General features: G+C 34.5%; 1 protein-coding gene across 23 annotated transcripts; it reads right to left on the bottom strand.

Annotated features, from left to right (window-relative positions):
* Positions 1-855: 855 nt before the first annotated feature.
* LOC18440538 (transcription termination factor MTERF4, chloroplastic) lies at positions 856-16,314 on the bottom strand. 23 transcript variants are annotated; one of them, XM_088851053.1, is made up of 7 exons: positions 14,108-16,306; positions 11,384-11,479; positions 8,470-8,545; positions 8,112-8,222; positions 4,166-4,244; positions 3,739-3,796; positions 856-1,218 (listed from the first exon to the last, which is right to left on the bottom strand). In XM_088851053.1, exon 1 carries the CDS (start codon positions 15,919-15,921, stop codon positions 14,320-14,322), a length of 1,602 nt encoding a protein of 533 aa, XP_088707179.1. In that variant the 5' UTR covers positions 15,922-16,306; the 3' UTR covers positions 856-1,218; positions 3,739-3,796; positions 4,166-4,244; positions 8,112-8,222; positions 8,470-8,545; positions 11,384-11,479; positions 14,108-14,319. The 23 variants fall into 23 exon arrangements, 21 of the variants coding, with proteins under 21 accessions (XP_088707179.1, XP_088707199.1, XP_088707241.1 ...); XM_088851073.1 differs by lacking the exons at positions 8,112-8,222; positions 11,384-11,479 and adding exons at positions 4,352-4,463; positions 4,536-4,632 and having other exon boundaries at positions 856-1,197; XM_088851115.1 differs by lacking the exon at positions 11,384-11,479 and adding an exon at positions 3,053-3,120 and having other exon boundaries at positions 16,181-16,306.
* Between the last annotated feature and the right edge of the window lie 3,967 nt (positions 16,315-20,281).

The following is a 20,281-nucleotide window of genomic DNA, read 5'->3' as shown; positions in this document are numbered from 1 at the left end:
TGAAGTTTACAATATCCCATATATATATATATATATATATATATATATGAAAAAGCTGGGATTAACCCACTAACTCATATGAACATATAAGCCCAACGGTCTAGATTGAATCTGGATCGATCAGACGATCACAGATGTCCGAAAGTGTTTAAATTTTTTTTTTTTGTTCTACAAATCCAAATCGCTTGAAATTTTAGACGTGTGTTAATAAAAAATAGGTGAATTTTCAAAAATATCAAACAAATATTTTATATGAACTAACCAAAATACCCCCGAAATGTTTGGGAGGGTAGTTTGGTCATTTTTTTATGAATAATTTTTTAAATATTTTTATTAAGTGCGCTTTGATGAGAAAAACATATACCTAAAAATTTCAAGTGATTTGGATTTACAGAATAAATAAATAAATTCAAACACTACCGGACATCCGTGATCGTTAGATCGACCCAGATTGAATCTAGACCGTTGAGCTCATATGTTCATATGAGCTAGTGGGCTAACCCCATCTTTTTTTGTGTGTATATATATATATATATATATATATATATATAAGCACTACTTGATTTTGAAATCTGAATTGCTGACATATTTACAACAAGGATTTTATCATAAGGCATATGCATTCCTACAAAGTTTTTAATGAATATACTGTCAAGATGATTTAATAGCCATAAGCTTACTGTAGAGACATTAAAAATTCATACATGTTTGTAAGAAGAATTTTATAATGTAGGGTTACCAATGAGAAGCTTGGATCCTAGTGGTAAGAATTTACACATGTGACTTTTTTCATATACTCATGTTTCACATTTTTCTGTGGACATTTCAAATGTGAAGAGCAGCTCATGAAATACATTTGATGGTACATCTATTACAATGATGCATATATTTACCTCCTAGTTTCTTTACATGGTACTACAATGATGTGCAAATTAAAAGGAACACTCGTCCAACTTCATGGAAAACTTCAGAGGAGATTCAAAAATTTTATTCACTCTCATTGAACGATCGTCTTGGCATATAAAATCCAAGGGTAAAGAAACAAGATACCCCTGTACTCACTGTGAGGACAAGGCCCGAGAATGAATTCACCTCCGTATGGCTGATTTGATTGCCCCAACATGATCAGCTTTTCAGAGCTTATCTAAATTGTTAGCCTTGCGCCGAATTTTCTTCTTCCAACAAGTCATGCTTCCCCTAATCGCCATTCTGCAATTGCTAATACGCGAGACAAGCAATAAATGATCAGTTCCAATCAAATTTTGGAGAAAAGCGCACGCGCGCACCTAATATGCGAGAGCAGCGCACGCGCGCACCTAATACGCGAGAGCACACGTAAGCGTGTGCGCGCGCGTGTGTATATATATATATATATATATAGCAATGATTTTATGCAACAGTTGTATCATAGTATAATGCAACTATCTTCAAAAACAATGTTAAGGCCATTTGTTTGATCCAAAATTTAAAATATACATTCTTTTCATTCTAATGAACAATTACCAAAAAAAAATTTGAAAACCTAACTTAGAAAGTATTTTTTTAGCTCAATTAACATAGCCCGTTCCTTTTGATAAAATGCTTAGAAGTAGCCCTTAGACGTATTTTTTCTTTTCCAATTTTTTTAGATGGTTTTATTATCATTAGATGAACAATGTTAAAAAAGAAAAAAATGATTTTGAGTTTTTTAAAGATAAGATCTTGAAATTCATCAAATAAATAGTCTAATTTCGTTGTTGAAGGTGAATTCATTTTGATGATATCTAGGGGTTCAAATTAACTTTTTTTTTTTTTTTTGGATTGATTATTGAGATAAAGAAAGTGTGTGCAAACTTTTGAGTCATACAAATACCACAAACATGATTTTCTAGAAATGTCGTTGCATTATACTAACCATTATATAGTAATATGATGCAAAAACCTTAAAACACCATCTTATGGCCATTTGTTTGATCCAAATTTTGAAATATACACTCTTTTCATTCTAATGAACAATCACAAAAAAAAAAAAAAAAAAATTTAAAACACAACCTAGAAAGTATTTTTTTAACCCAATTAACATAGACCGTTCATTTTGGTGAGATGCTTAGATCTAAGCCTAAAGTATTTTTTCATTTCCAATTTCTTTGGATGACTTTATTATCATTAGATGAACAATGTTCAAAAAAAGAAAAAAATGATTTTGAGTTTATAAGCTAAGATCTTGAAATTCACAAGATGAATGGTCTAGATTCGTTTATGGAAGGAACTCATTTTGACTTAGGGTCCAAATTAAACTTTGTTTTTTGAGAGATTGATTATTGAGATGAAGAGAGTGTGTGTGCAAAATTTGGAGTCATACAAATACTACAAACATGGTATGTCGTTACATTATACTATGATACAACCGTTGCATTGGATCATTGCTCATATATATATATATATATATATATATATATATATATATATATATATATATATATATATATATATATATAGAGAGAGAGAGAGAGAGAGAGAGAGAGAGAGAGAGAGAGTAAGCTTACTCGGAAGAAATAAGACCATTTAAGATGCCTCCAAACCAAGGGTAGAAAAACCAAGCGATCTAACGGGTAATAGCCTAATTAGATTGGAACTGGCTATTGGCCAGTTCCGGTTTCGGCCGGTTTTGGTGACCGGCCGGGTATTTAAAAAAATATATATATATATATATATATATATATATATATATATATATATATATATATATATATAATCTCAAAAAGAATAATTTTTGTTTGTAATATATTTTTTAAGATTATGGCAAAGATTAAAAAATTTTTTGGCCATTAATAATTACTTTTACATTTTTCCATCTTTTTTAAAAATATTCAAAATACCCCTTCACACAAATCGGTTCTTTAAAATCCTTTTTTTCATTAATTTTCAACATCATTTGGAGGTGTTTTGTATAATCATGCTTTAAATATACTTTTCATATTTTATTAGATTTTATCTTGTATTTTTTTTTTCCCAATACTTTTTTGACCACCACGGACTTGCCTGGTTAGAACGGTTGAATCGACTAGTTTACCGGTTAGGCCGGTTGAACCGCTTTTGAGCCCATGTCCAATTAACTGTTCCGGTTCGATTTTGCGAACACTGCTCCAAACATATATTGATAGATCATCATATTTGTTTGCATAACATTGAGAAAAGAATTTCGGCAAGGATGATCAATACCACACAGTAGGAAATGAAAATCAGACTAAATTTTTTCTCTGTCCAACGAATTCTAAGGAATATCACATATTACGACTGGAAAAGATTGGGTTTTCAGCATTTTCATTTAATTATAAGCTACAAGTCAATTGTCACAAAAGTAATAAAGCAAGAATACAATAGTACTACTACCATACAAACAATAGTACATGGCCAAATGAACGCACGGACTTTGGTACCAACGTATAGTTGATTATAGCATTTTTAATAAGATCTTATATATTAATATGCTGACGTTTGTATCAAGTAAAGAGTTGATTATATACCAATATATTGACATTCTACTATGTAATGGCCGGGAGGATGCCTGAGAATAAACTAATTTAGATTGCTCAATTTACAGTCCCACAGGAACATTTTCAACTGAATGAATGGATAACGGCCTTTGCTGGGTTCAGGCAAATTCCAAGGAGAAGAGGCAATTATTTGGATCGAAAATAAAAATTTCACTATACTAGTAAGTCTTCTACATATAAATTATATGCAAAGTACCCTTACCTTTGCAGTTGCCATCCATTTCTCTCTGGTGGTTGCATCATCCACAGGATCACTAATTCTATTAACACAAAACAACAAAAAAGGCAACATATAAACATGTGGAATGATATGAAAGCTTGATAGGAAAAACAAACACATTTTGGCCAATGCATATCAGAAACCAAAATTAGTTAATCAGATGAAAGAAATGAAGTTCTTTCAAAATCTCAAGATGTAGGAGTTGTCAAGATTTTCCCACACTGGATTTCCTTTAACCAAACTTCATAGGAGATGAGTGTAAGCTTCTGTAGACCATGAAAAATGGACCTATACCAACAGCATTCTAGACATAAGATGGTACTAGAAAGCCACATGCAATGAACAATGGGACAAATAATTTAGAAATGGTGCACAAACATTGTTTTAGCTGGGAAAAAGGAAAACGCACCTGGCAAGATTTTCACAAATAGGATAGTTTCCCCAGAAAGGAATCCTACCAATGATGCAGGGATACTGGCAAATCATTTCTGTGTTTGCATATGATAATCGAAAAGTACACATAAGATCCTCAAAAGTTGATGCAATAGATGTGCAAGCTTTCAAATGATGCAAAGCAGGTTCAGGTGTCTCTCACATGAAAAATTATCAGATGCATGAGACTAAAAAAATATGTTCCAGTCCTTGTGTGGTAATCACAGTGCAATTTTCAATATGACTTCGATGTGGTAAAAACTATCATAAAGGAGCTGAAAGCAAGTAAACATGTAAGTCAATTTCAAACTATAGACTCATTTGCATCAAGTCCAAGGTGTCCTGACCACAGTGATAGCTGAAGACTGTAAGCAAATCTTCCAGCTTCCAAGCCCATATTCATAAGAGAATCAACAAATCTTTGTCTTCCATTAGAACACTAATCTGGAAAAATATACTTCAGAGCAAGATTAAGAAGGCCTTAAATGCACAAGCATAACAAGGAATAGAAAAAAGAATGGACCAATGAAATGGCAGTAAAAGATACTTCCTAGAAAATTACATAATGTTTGCTACGAAAAAAATAAAGGAGACTCAACGTTAAAAAACTCAGCTCGGGCTCAGGACTTGGCCCCTGGGCAAGCTGAGTGGACTTGCCTTAGTCTGGCACAAGCCCAAAAAAGGCCAAAAATATACAAAAATTTGTTAAAACCAATTAAAAACGATAAAATAATAATAAGTTATACACATCACTAGAAATCTATAAAAGATGGAAAAAAAAATGTACAAGATGGATTATGAAAACAATCATTTATATCTTGAAAACAGTTCAAAAAATCCAAAAAAAAGAAAATTAAAAAATTAGAGAGCATAATAAGAAAAACTTACAAATCACCATAAAAAACATAAAAATTATATAGAGATATATTTTCAAATCATTTATTAGGGACTTATTAACAAAAAAAAATTTCAGTGAATTTTGAAGTCCGATTTGTACCATAAACTCGCCTCAGCGGGGTGCCGAGGCCAAGTCCAAGCTGACTTGGCCAAGTTTTGAAACATTGAGGGGACTGCAAAGTAGACATCTTTTTACTATTTCACATTCAGACAGCTGTTACTTCATATGAGATTGTGAATGGCATTAGGAGTTTCTCCATCTCTATATTCAAGACGAACAGCTCCACTGGGTTCCCTATTAGTTTAGCATCTTCAAAGACATTCACCAAAATATGTAAAAGTTCTCAAAAAATTTAATGCATGACTTTACATTCAAACACAGAACGAGTAACTACCCATGAAATCTATGATAAATCTTTGGACTCAGGGAATCATTAACCAATGCTCAACTTCACATGCCACACAATAATATATTCATTCATTACACATAACTACACCATCTTAGTGAGATCATTGACATCTTACAGTAACATGTCCCATGTATTTGTTTGCAATCAAGGAATTTCAATGTAGTATCTGCATTAGTTGTATGTGAACTTTCATGGTGTCTCTCTTATTGACATTCTCACAGAACAATACTCGTATCCTCATGTAGTTAGTCTCTTGGCATTCTCCTACTTACATCTCCTAGAACTAAATATCCAGAGGAGAGGGGCTGTGAGACTGAACTGAGGGGGTCGTAGAGCCGATGGGGAGAATTTTAGGGACAAGCTAGGAAAGACCGGCACCGTTAGTACAACTGCCCTCCTTACCCCAAGTTACTGAACTGCCTAAAAGAGGCCAGCTGCAACACCATTGGTTCCATTCGCTTACTCGTAACTTTTGCATCACTCCATTTTGATCTTCCATTTCAAGCTACATCTCCAATTGAAAATGAATTGAGATTTCTAGCCATTGTGTACATTAGCAAGAATATGGTGCCACTAATTCATTGTTTGGGTGGGTGGGAAGAAAGAAGAAGAAGAATAAGAGCAGAAAATGGAAGATCAAATTGAACTCAAAAACAGAAAGGAGCAAACCACAATTTCGCATGATTGGACCAGCCATTAAAGAGTGTAGTTAGTAGAGATTCCCAAATTTCGTGAAACCCTAAAAGATAAATGAGCTCGGCTCGAGATATGTTCCCGCAAATAAGACTCTGATAGAAAATAAGGCATTAACAAAACGGAAAAATTGATAACTCCATAATCACCAAAAGACTCAATTTAACAATTATCTCATATTATCGTTCTTAGATTCAATACTAAAAGCATCTTTGAGCTCCGAATCACCCAAACTAAAACTTAATGTGAAATCAGAATCTCCGATACAGCTACAAAAATTGAAAGTTGACATGGGTGTTCTTCACTATCATCAAGGGAATCACAATTCCAGGTCAATAACCAAAATATAACAGCAGCAATCATAAAAACTTCCTAAATCTAAACCAGTTTGATACCAATAACCAATATTGAATTGTTTTCACTTGATAGCTGCTCACAATGTCAATTAATTTATTCAAGCTTTGAGCTTTAACAAGAGATATATAATATCAAGAAGCCCAATAAAAATTCAACCAATTTATAAAAACTTCAGAGGTTTGGAGAGAACAGATGCATAATGTCTAGAAACCATAGATGCACACAGTGTTTAAAAAAGCGAATCGCTGACTCGAATCGATCACACTCATACCCGTGTCAGATTGGTGGATCGGTTTGGAGAATCGGCTGAATTGGCAATTTTTGTTCCAAAAAGTTTTAAAAAAAATCTCTAAAAATAGTGTTCATTTAGTTTCTAAAATAAATTAGGAGTGGTGCATTATGTACTTTCATTACTTTGTAAAACTCAGTGAATACTGAGACGTTTTCCTGTCTGGATGTTTGTATAATGATTAATTACAATATAGTAACATAATGATGCATCAAAATAATTTAAAAATATTAGAAAACACTTCAATCAATATTATAAGATTAAAAATAATACTTTCTCATATAAAGTGAAATTAGTATCACATCAAACATTTATTAATTCTCTTTACTTGTCCCAAATTATCATTAACCTAACTAATTACAATATTATCCATTGAAATTAGAATTATTGGTTTACATTTTATTTATTTATTACTTTATAATCATTTTACTATACAAATAAGAATAAATTTAAAATTTGTCTTATACTATCATCTAATTTAAAAATCTAATTTACAACTATAACAAAAATTAATACATTGTATACTTTATAATGTAAATAAATTAATAAATAAAATAAAATATTTGGTTATCATTGTAATTTGTATAATTATTAATTACAATATTATAATAAACATGATTCAAAAAACAAGGGTATAACCCTATCAAGTAAATAAATCTAAGGTGTAATAATTAGTGTGGATAGAAATATAGAATTTAAAAGCATAAATTTGCAATCATATTTTAATAAAATCAGAAAATAAATAAATAAATTCATTCTTACAATTTGGGATAATTGATAAAGCAACTTGAAAATAAATTCCAAAATATGAGCTAGTATTATTTTCTCTCTTAAAATATCCCATAAAGTTTTTTTTTTTTTTAACGTTCACTAAACTAGTATTAGTATTATTTTTTTCTTTTTTTAATATCCTATGAGCTAGTACTAATTTTTTTTTAATCCCAATTAGTTAATAGCCTAATACAAATTGAACCAACACAAATGAATTTTTACACCAACGTAACGCCGTTACCATGAGACAATGGACTATGAGAATTGTCCCACATCGAAAAGATGTGGGACGAAGACGGCATATAAAACAAATTGAATCAACATAACTGAATATCACATATTGGGGTGCAGGGCCATGTGCAAACTCCAACTTTAGCCCCACGTAATAGTGATGCAAGGGTTATGTAAACAGAACATGGATGATATCAAGGGCCATCAGGTGGCCATTTATTTGAATTTTTTAATAGAAAAAGGGTACAGATGGGCCAAACCAGGAGATCCATCACCTTAGCAAGGACGACCCATGATGTCAGCAGGGCGATTCAAGGTAGAGAATCGGCAGGATCCCATTTTTCGCCGGATCTGGGATGGGCTGGATGATACCCGATCCGGATCGCCTGATTCCAGATCAGGGCACCGAATTTTAAAACACTGGATACACATACACCACTAACAAAGGTTTTGAGGTCTAAAAGAACAAATGCACAATCTTTAGTGATTCTAACTAAACTAGTGACTTTTGCTTCTAAATCTAGATACCCTTTCTTTTGCTTCTTGATTAGTAACTTTCAACTGAAATACCAAACATGAATCAAGATTGCAATCATAGACCTCCATGAACCAATTAATCAAATATACACATACCTTGGGCTTGAACTCTTCAAAGAGGTAACTCTAGATAATAAAGGATCACCAACCTTGTTTCCTAGTGCAACAAGTTCTGAAATCACATCATCAAGATTCTGATTAGGCTTCAATAAAGGAACTCTCAATTCACTTCGAGCAAACCCCTCACAACAAAAACAAAAGTACAGGACCAAAAATAGAAAAATCGTTAGGCTCCACGAAAACGCAAAGAAAAATTACCAAAAGAGAGACATCATGAAAAGGGAGCTCACATAGTGCAAGGTCAATGAGTAATAAAAATGGAGAAATGGAGGATTATGAAAACACAGGAAAAACTGAGCAATAGCAGCAAAGAATGAAGATTTAAAACTCCACAAATTCGTGGTGGAATTTGGGAATTTTGAAGGCTCCGTTGAGAGAGAGAGAGAAAGAGAGAGAGAATATTCTGAGGTTTAATCCAACAAAGATAGAATCTATAGAAAACCCAACTCCGAGAGGAATTGACATATCCAAAGAAAAAAGAAATTGTTACCCGGACAAATAGTTGCTGCTGATGATGAAGATGCATTCTCCTATTGCTTTTGGTGTGAGCAAAAAAGGTTTTTAAGGTTTGATATTAAAGATTTTGAAGGTTTGGTTCCCCAACCCCCCCCCCCCCCCACCACGGTGTTTGTGTGGTTGGGGGAGGGCTGGGGTTCTGGAGATAGAGAGAAAGAGAGAGAGGTTTGGTGTAGAGAAAAGATGCAGCAAAAGAGTTCAAGTTCTTGTGCACCTCATCCACCTCTTTTCACAACTTAATCCCTTCTTGACAAATGACATTCCGAATTCTCACATACCCTCATCCCCCTCTTTTCCTATAAGATAACTTGAAATCCTTCCCTGACAAATGAGATTCAAATTTTTTTTGCAAAACAAGTTCACCTTGCTTTGAGGACCGAGGTTTGGGCCTATTTCTCAATGAGAAGGAAACAAGTTGTGGAAATCAAATGGTCCAATGGAAAATTTGAGCGTGGTATACTTTCAAATAGGGTCAAATTGTGACAGGGGACGGAAACCAAATGGTGTTGCTTAATTGCATGCCTGTGAAGTGGAAACTCCCTTCTCCTTTTTGATGCTGTTAACTGTGTGAAGTGGAAACTCTCATTAAACCTTATCGTCCCACATAAAAAATGAACATAAATGTTTGCATTTTGTAGCATATACCATCTACAACTAATATTGTTTCCCTTAAAGAAACAATATCTTGTTAGTGTTCTCCTAACGAAAGTCATTATCAAAACAAAAACAAGGTTGGTTGAAAATTCGTACCATCCCAAGCCTTCAGATGTGAAAAGCAATGCCTGGAATGTGTCATTGCTCTGCTCAATGTCAATGAAATTTTTTTAAGGCCTATTGGCAGAGGAAAGACACTCCCCAGCCTACCAAATTCACATAATGATAAACTAGTGGGGTGAGAATGTCCAAAAGAAAACTTAAATGGTCTTGTTAAATTAATTTCCAAGTTTCCAAGATAAGTTCCTGTCCTCCCTGCATTCCGATAGAAAGTAGCATACTGCCAGTGGCATGGATGGGCAAATATTGGAGAGTCTTGCCGAGCAACAATCATTATAATGCCAACGGACCATATTCTCTGTGTTACACAAATTGGCATTAAATAACAGATGTTTCATCTAATAAAACACCTGTTAAATAATTGGTTAATTCCAGTACATTGGGTACCAAATTAATGTTTAAATAATAGAAAAATAGATATTACAGTTGATATTTTCAAAATAAGGGAAACAATAGCTATTTGTGCATTTTTAAGAAAAACTAGAATAAATAGGTCCGAAATATTCTACTTTAAAGTGTATAGTAATGACAAATTTGACAAAATCAAATGGGAATATTTCATAAACATATGTTTTTATTTTTGTCAAAATGCATTATTCTATTAACTTTTGGATACCTAATATCCAGAAATTAGTCGGTAATCTAATGGGTGTGTTATTGAATCAAACATTTGCCATTTCTTTCTACTTTATCTAATGCAGAGAGTAGGTTCATGCATCACCAGCATGACCCCTAAACCCTAAATAAAAATATAATTGTCCCCTAAAATTTGAAAGGAATAAAAATATTGAATCCATCCATCTCTTGATCCGCATCACCTTTGATCAGGGTGATCCCCCTTATTTGCAGTATCTCATGAAGAAGAAAAGAAGATAACAGCAAGCCGTTGTAGTTTGACCCAGAGTCAAAGATCATCAAAACCGAATTGTAAACATCAATCACTCATGGATTGAATCCTAAGAACAATTGCATTATTGCACCAACTCATGGTTGATCTGTACAAGCATCCATACTAGAACTGTGGATTTCACTTCTGGTAAAGAAAACGATAAAAGCAATTGAATTTCCTAGAGCAGTGTTCTCTGCCTATCAAATGACAGAAGTAAAAGTCACCTCGAATTGGATTAGAAAAAACAGTAAAACAATAATAAGGCCGAAAGGGGAAAGACGAATGGCATAAAAGGCAGTAAAAAATTAAAAGTCACACCATATTTAATTAAACAGTACATTTTTAACTATTTTTTTGTTTTCTTTTTTTGGGGCAATATGTTTAGGTCAACTTCTGGGGAGAGATTTGAAATCCAATGGAAGTCCATCGATTTCAAGAACTTGTTAGAAGAACGATTTAGATTTTATAATTGGCTAAGGACAGAATCAAGTGGATGTGAGACACGAGCTACTCCAATGAGTTTATGAAGGCAATTGGATCTGAAAAAAATTCATATGCCAATTTTCTGCACCAAAAGAATGCAAAGATAGGCCAATTTTCTGCACCAAAATAGAATAGTAGAATACAAAGATAGGCAACTTTAAAAAAATGCAGAAGAAAAAGTCAACTTAGTTCCAAAACCATGAGACAAAAAAGGTTAATGATGTGCACCTCGAAGAAACCGCACCAGTATGATGCCCGAAATAACTTAGTTCCATAACCATGAGACGAATGCATGGAGTTATTAGTGCAGGTTGCATAAGTTGCCTACATCAATGTTGGACTACATTTCACTTTTTCGATAGAAACCAATCACGAGTGCATTTCATATTTGATTCAAATATGTACTACATCAATTGCGCACAAAGCTTGATAGAAGTGGGAGAAGCATATCTGTCTACATACAATCCTATGAATCAGATGAGTTAAAAACAAAGCATGAAACCGTGTGGAAGCATGGGCTTATATGATTTAGTGAACAAAATGCATTTGGGATGAGCCACATTTATGATTCACAAACATCTGGAGTTCATTGAAACATCATCTGTATGGTTATTAGGCCAACCACTTTTCATAAGGAAAAAGAAGAATTCGTAGCCAGAATAATTAATTGGTGACAATTGCAGTTAAAATTGTAGAAATTGTAGTTCATGACTGACTATGGTCCCAGAATACACCATCTACGCTTGATTAGATTCACAGTAGAAATACAAAGTCACTACAACAAGTTGTACATGTGGAGGTGTTTCATGTTTAAGAAAGATAAGGTATCTCAATAACTAAAAGTCCAAGCTGAAACCCATATAACAAGCCATCTTCAATTTGACTTCAGTATTTTTCATAGGACTTTATGACATTTCCTAGGACTCCAAGAACTTTTATGTCAGAGCCGAAGAACAACAAGTGGATACTTCAGTGGTCGAAGTAATCATCCTTTTCCAAGAAGAAAATTATTTTCTATGGTAAACTGGTCGATATCTACAGTATTGACTAGTAGGTCCACAGCCGTCTGCTTTTGATGGATGTTTCACAACTCTTCTAAAAAAGCAACATAAGGCCTCATTGAGCTACCAAAGTTGCGGAACCAGCCCATGTAATTGCTTTACTTTTATTTTCTCAAATTTCTTACACCAGATATTGTTCTTGCCTGTTTGGGTACCTTGCAATCAATTTGCCAGTAATAGGCAAGTTGATTTTGAAGTATTGGATATATTGTAGTTGGGGGTTCACCACAAGACAGGGCAATTGAGCATGTCTCAGCTCAAACCAAGTGTTATCAAAGCTCAAGGAATCATATACGAATTTTGAAGTTACAAATTTGAAGTAGAGAAGTCTGATCAGAGAAAAGATTTCGAACATTGGAAAATTAAGTTCACGATATCTTAGTGCAACAAGATCCATATAAAGCAATGCAAGTAAGATCCAAGAAACAGGTGAGTATAAAGGATGATGATTGTGAACAATTGGATAAAAAGTTACTCACCATTGTACCAAACCAAATCCCTCACAAATTGAATTTTTTTTTAAAGAAATTTGTATTCTTTGAGGATGTGAGATAGTATGAAAGTGTCAAAACACTTAAATAAATACGGCGTAATTTCAACTCAAGAGTATCGGATTCAAGGACAAATCCCTAAAATTGACCCGTTTGCACTGATCTCCTTATTGATGAACTTCAAAGGAAGGTATCAATGGATAGTTTGATGGGTTCAAGGATCAATATTCAAATGGAAAGAGGGTAGTTAGATGAACATGGTGATTCATTAAGAAATTCCTCATGTGGCATGCCTCATTTCTAATCAAAATAGATGGGTGTTGTGACAAAAGTAATTGTTGGATTTGTGGCAATCCCGGTTATGTACAGAAAATTTGTTGGGAAAGAAAAAAGCAAATTGAAGTTTCAACATCCGTTTACATTGAAGGTATTTGTGGAGGAAAAATGGCAAATTGAAAAAATCTATGGGTTGTGATCCAAAATATTCACTAACTGTTCAGGGGATTTTTAGTAATTGTGAAAAACACTTTAAGGGTTTATAAGCTATTTTGTTGAAAGAAAAAGCAGATCTTGTTACGGAGAGCTTTGGTTAAGGTTAAGATTGGGAGGTTTTAGCGAAAACATAGCTCACATTGTGCCAGGTGGTTCCATTGGTGTTTCCATTGTAGGTGGAGGTATGGTTATGAAGTCAATAATGGAGGTTGGTTTTATGGTTGTTTCGTGGTAGTGGAAAGGGGAATAACATGACAATCAAATCATATCCTTTCCAGTTGGCTGTGGATGTAGCCCGATTAGGGTGAACCACGTATAAGCGTGTTGATGGTGGTTGGATTATGGTTTAGAATGTTTTAGCGGTTTTGAGTTTTCTTATTTTGCTTCTCTTGCTTTCCTTTTATTATCATATTTATTATACAAAATATTGTTTTGCGTGTTTAGGTCTCTGGAAACCATTTTGCCTGTAATAGGTAAGTTGGTTTGAGGTATTGGATTTGTTTTCATTGGGAGTTCACCGCAACAAGGAGCAATTGAGCAAGCCTTGTTCCCAATAAAATCCTCGCTAAAGTATATTGACCTAAAAATTTCTGATTTGCCTAAAAGAGAAAATAAATTAAGCTACAGATTTGAAGATATCCACATGTCCCCAGAGCAACTTGATTGTATGCATGCAGCTTTTGTGTTTGTGAGTATGTGTAGCACAACTGTAGATATAACATCAAGAAGTTGTGCAACATAACCATTTATTGCGACTTCAAAGATGAACTTGTGTGAGAAAAGGCGATTGTCTATAATCACATTCAAACATGTTCATGGGGCAACCATCCTCGATTATAGGTATAAAAGAAAACAACAACAAACTGCAACACCTGTTTAGTGAGAAACAGAGTTGTTCAGGGATGCACCTTCTGAGAAGTACAAAAGAAAGCTGCAACAGTTTTCTGGTCTTTGCAGATAGTGATCTGAAAAGGTAAGAGTCCTTGAAAAGATGGAAATTCACATGATCTGAAAAGGCTGTTCTAAAAAAAGCCAACAACCAGCTCTTGCCAGCATTCTAAGGAAGATCTTTCAACTGAAGATGATATGAATTTTGTAGAACATTTAAAGATTTATCAGCTTAAAAGTCTTCATCTTCACTATAATCCGCATCCTCTGAAGTGGATTCATCTGCACTTTGTGCCAACCTGCTTGCCATACTAAATGAAGGCTCTGTCTTCATTTCCTCAATGTCAATATAATCATAGTCAAGCCTTTCCTCAAACTTTTGATCCGAACAATTGAGAAGCCATGCTAAAGAGCATTTTAAACCCTTCTCAGCAATCCTCCGATGCCTAGGCTTGATGGTCGACTCCAAGCTATAGGTAAAGAAAGCCGGATACTCTACCAGCTCTTCCAACCCCCTTCCCATCTCAGTCTGGAAATAATCAAAGCTCAGTCTCATAATATCCAAATTCAAAGCAAGAACTAGAGGGCAAGCAAGCACCATCCTCTTAACATTTTCCGTCGAAAATCCGCAATTCTTCAAGAACTCGACATGCTTTATTACAGGTGTCTGGCTGAGACTAACAACCTGTGGCATCTTTTCCACCACCTTGCCAAACTCTTCAGGACTGATATCAAGATTGAAGTTAAAAAAGTGTTGTTGAGACACAATCCTAGGCTCCAGTTCTAAACCAAGGATCTCAGGGTACTGCATTACAATCGAACTCAGTGCCTCTTTCCTTACTCCAGACTCTAAAAGCACATCTACATTACGCTTCACCCCATCATCAAAGCTGAAGCCGAGTATATGTGGCCTCTTTTCAATCAATCTTGCAACACCTTGTCTCGGGATCCCTATAGCTTCAAGATACTCAACAAAAGGCTTGATCACCCTTGCAACGCGCATGCCCAATATCTCAGGATATCGAGTAAGAATCCCTCCAATCTCTCTCCTAGCAACCCCAATTCCTACCAGATAAGCCACAGAGGTGCTCATGGTACCCTCAAGTTTGAAACCTAATACTTCTGGATATCTCTCTAACACGCCAGGGATATCATTTGGTTTAATGTCGAGGCCTTGCAAGTACTTCACTACTGGCGCTAAATCTATCACAACACTAGAATGGAGGACTTGTGGGTACCTTCTCAAGAATTCAGTAAAATTTGACTTGCGAACACCCAATTTGCCCAAGTAATCAAGCACTGGTATCATGTTCTTCTTAACACTGCAACCCAAGACAAGGGGATAGTTGTTTATATCTTGGATGGTGAGTCCCAATTTGTGTAAGAAATCGACGCGGTCCCTCATTACATCAATGCTAACTGGCAACTCTAAACCTTCAAGTTCATCAGGTACTATTCCGATTCCCTTCAAAAACTCATAAACCATGGCCCTATTGGTTTGCTTCTCTTTCTGCATTTCTAGCAAACTCGGTCTACTATACAGAGAGGACGATCTATTGGGTTTCCTATCAGTTTGGATACTTATTTGTTGTTGCGATGAAGCATCCAAAGTTGCCGAGGACCACATTTTAGCATCAATGGAGAACCCATTTCTAGCTCTCACCCCAATCTTCTTCTGCCCACCTAAAAACAAAATCTTGTTCCATGGTTTGAAATAGGGGAAATTAAAGCTCAGGCTTGATGATTCAAAATGGGGGCAAGTTATACCCCTGCATAACGCCTTCATGGTTTCTGGGTCTTTTATATTACACGTGACGTGTGAGCAAGAGATCATTCTTTCATCAATACAGAGTGCAAAAATAAGGAATCATATGACAAAACTTGATTCCAAGTACATGGCTGATATGGTTCAAGTTCTAGGGTCGTAAAAATTATGTTGCACAATTAAGAGAAAAGGAGTTGGCGGAGGAAGATGAAGAAATTGAAGAGCTTAGAGAGAGAGAGAGAGAGAGAGAGAAGAATAAATAGAAGAAATTAAAGAGCTTTAGAGAGAGAATGATGGATCGAAGAGGTTAGAGAGAGAAGAAGAGTACCTCCCTCCTATCGAATTCACAGCTGCCCCGAGCAGAGCAGAGCAGAGCAGAGCAGAGGCTGGGAGCGTCTTCCGCATGTGATATGATAGTGATGTGGCAAATATCATCTTTGTTCTTTCTCTTTATGACCAATGCTCCCTCGGTCTTTCTAAGATATAATTAATGTTCCTGCGAGGGAGTAACCCGTGAGAGCAACGAAAAAATTAATGTCTACATATTTTAACAATCACCTCCAAATTTTATCCTAACATATAAATTTGAAGTAAAAATTTTTTGGGATTATCTGAAAATCTATTTTAATATCTAATTATAAAATTTAAAAATTTAAAAATAGTTAAAATCAAGTACATCTATAAACATATGAAAAGTTTAAAAATAGACGGTCTAAATAATGGGTTGCAAGATGCACTATTTTTTTATATGAAATTTTTTTTTTTTTTTATATTCATTAATATCAATGTCGAGATGATCAATTAGATGGTTTTTCAACATTAAAACAATCTTTTCCGATGGATTTGAGGCGTATTTGTAATTCTACATTTTAAGGTTGTAAACTTATCTAAACTTTTTTCTTTAAATAAATTTGGATATTAATAAATGAGCAATGACTATATGATACCCTCCCATACCCATGTGAATAAGACCTCAAATAATCACCATTAAATTTTGATACATATATCTAGAAAAGTTATCCCATGGGTGTGGGACTTGGGTGAATAGGTTTATTGATAACCTTTTTAAAGATCTGTGTCAAAATTTAATCGTGATCCTTTGAGGTCCTCTTCACATAGGTGCGGGAGGATTTCATAGTATCATAACTCTTAAAAATTTATCTAAATTTGTAAAACTTACGGCCATGTATTTTTTTTTTTTTTGTTGTTGTTTTTTCCCATAATGTATCTTGTTTTGTTTGTTTTTTTTTTTACTATTTCAAGTTTAGAACTTGAATTTTTAGTTCAAATCAGCTAGTAAGCGTGAGTTCCAACCGAATTACTAATATATTTTTTTTATGTTATGATCAGTTTGAAACTTGGACTTCCGAGAGCGAACAAAAAGTATTCCAAAATCCAAACCTTCTTAATAGAGGGAATTCCCTCAAATATATATATATATATATATAGACTATTTAATTTTTAAAAATAATTATAAGTTATTATAAAGTTCATCTCAAATTTTTTTTTTTTTAAAATACACACATATATGCACACATTTTGCATGAGAACACACTCCTCCAATGGCACTCTATACACTTATTCCGTCAGGCAAAATGCGTATGAGTATTTTTTTTTGAAACGTTGAAACCACTAGAATCTTGCTATTTTAAAAAAAATAAAAATAAAAAATCTTCAAATGTATTTATGTGAGGGATTGTGTTTATGGTGTGCTTGTGTGGGAGTGATCCCTCTTTTATAGATGGGGTGAAGTTTCAAGATACTTTTAAGTTTTAAAATCGTCATCAGAGTCTTATCTCAATTATTTGAGGTCGATTATACGAATCATGCTATGTCATTCTGCTCTATCGAGTTTTAAACCGACATGTTACAAAAAAAAAAATTTATATAAGTAATTAAATTCAAATCTTCAAGATCTAAATCGAGCTTCTAACAAAAAAAAAAAAAAAAATTGGTTTCAAACTTGACATTATAAACCAAAAATTAAGCAAAAACAGTACCCCTAGTTCGGAATGCCAAATTATGATCTAAGGGCTTTTGGGAAAACATAAAAAATGGAGTAAAAATGGGGAACATGCGTGCAAAATTTAAAAGAACAAAGGCCAATAGGTTGTTTGGGTGTTTTGGCACAAACTTTAAGGGCTTTTATTTTGAGGTTTTGAACCCATTGCCCTCCCTCACCCAAATTTGTCTGGATAGAGAGGCCCTCAAGAAGGTATAAAAGATCTCTCACAAAGCTGAAGGCCGAGGGATGTACATGGGGTCGGTGGACAAGAGTGTCTTAAAGAGAGTTTGAAGAGACCAGTGTTACACACACCAATTCAGGTGTAAAGTGTCATCTACTCATTTAGATGAGTTTTTTTAAAGTGGTTTTTTGGATGGAAAAAGTTTATATAAGGTCGACACCTTAAAATATAAAATTAAGGTGCACTTTTAAAATCATTCGAAAAAGCTGGTTTTTGATGTTGGAAAAATTTATCATCTCGACATCAAGATATACATACATGAAAAAAATTAAATATTTCAAATCTTAAAAATAGTACATCTTACAAAACAGTATTTGGACTGTCAATTTTCAAGATTTTAATGTGTTTATAGATCTACTTAATTTGAACCATTTGTAAGTAACATGATCTCATCCTTTTGTTATAATAACTATGGCTAGGATTTCAAGCCGGATCCATTACCTCCAATCAAACCTAATATCACGAATTCACGACCCATCGAAGTCCATGTAATAAAGAAGGAAAATATATCCCAACCATTTAACATTTCATTTTTTTGGAAATTTAGGCAAATATCATTTATAATTAACCCCTCAAATCGCTTGCTCACTGTGAAGACAAACATATCGCCCTCTATAAGGAATCAAAGTAGTCCAAAACTATTAATTAGAACCGTTGATTGTAGATGGTCAAAAAGACCAAAAACTAATAATTCAGAGCAGGGTTGAGAAAAACACTGATCTGAAATGAAATCATCGAATTTGGATCGTGAATCCATAGTAGGAGATGGCAGCTAATCCGCCCGTCCAGACCAATTTTTGGGATTGGCAATCTGGGTCACCAATCCGTGTTTTTGAACATCCATTCATAGAGGTGTTAAGGGAAAAAAAAAAAAAAACACGAGCTTAAAAGTTGAAAATGGTAACTTCTAAAATGTTGAAACTACACAAATAATGAAAGAACCTCAGTATCATTCAGAGCTCATGAAATAAATTCCAAATAATTAAGTGAGAGATCTGTGTTTCCCTCTAGCCAAATAAGATAAAATGGAGTGATTAAAAAAAACTCTCTTTTTAGTTTGTTTTGTTTGTCATTTGAGCCTCCAACCTGCCCAGCCTCTCACCCTTGTAACCACCATCCAAAGCCCTAAAACCAATGCCCTAAAATCCGGCTTCCCTTCAAAATGTAGCCCTAAAACCATGAAAACAATCCCAAAAATCAACAAAGCCACCCATCGGTTTCTTCTCCCTCTTCTCCACCACCTTCCTCCCCCTCTGAATCGCCTCCCAAACCCTAGATTTCCTCCATTGCCAATGCCACCGATGAATGCCCCACACTCTGTGTTTCCCAGAGTGGAAGAGAGGAGCAAGCGCAACCAGAGCTTGTGATTCGAGGCCACAGAGAAAACCCATTTCACAGATGTGTGAATAGTTTTCGTGAATGATTTAGATAGTCGTTTTCTTGCAGCAATGGTGATGAGATGGGGTCGACTGCTGATGAATTGAGCCGCTTTTATGTTGTTGTCTTGTGTCTCGAATTTGTGAGAAAGAAGGATGGTGGTATTTGCAGATAGGAAGGACGGCGGGTGGATGCTTTGATGAAGATGAACCTGCTGAAGTGCCATTCTCTCTCTCTCTTACTCCAATGCCAATGCCAATGCTCCGGTTTCCTCCCTCTAGTGCCAATACAATTGTTTCGGGCCAACTAAAAAATCCATCTGAAAAAGGTTCTTTTAATGCTGAAAAATCTTGTAATTTATCAGCTCAACAACAATTAATTTTTAAAACATGAGTTTGCCACTGTGGACATTTTTAAAAAATTTAAAAAACTGTAAAAATAAAAATAGTGAATCGGCGAAAAAACACAAGTAAAGAGAGTGAACTGGCCAAAAAAACCACTAAAATCGGCGATTCTTTTCTAAACCCAAACGATTTCCTATATATTCAAAATTGGTAGGGGTGATTGATTTTCTGGTCAAATAAAGCAATGTCATATCGACCGAATGTTTTTTAGGTCACTGATAGAAAATATGGATTCTTATGGCATCAATTAGTACAATAACACATAATAAAGTCTCTTAGATTTTAGTGTTAGGCATAATCACAAGAACTCCAGATTCCTACTAGCAACTTTGACTATAACCATGGAGTTTATTGTCTTGAGCTTAGTATGCAAGCACTTTGAACTCAACACAAGAGGACTTC

Source organism: Amborella trichopoda, chromosome 1, assembly GCF_054954075.1.
Source record: "Amborella trichopoda isolate Santa Cruz 75 chromosome 1, AtrichopodaSantaCruz75HAP2 v2.0, whole genome shotgun sequence".
NCBI classification, from domain to species: domain Eukaryota; kingdom Viridiplantae; phylum Streptophyta; class Magnoliopsida; order Amborellales; family Amborellaceae; genus Amborella; species Amborella trichopoda.
The sequence above is the reverse complement of the archived record's forward strand: the minus strand, read 5'-3'. Positions and strand labels throughout refer to the sequence as shown.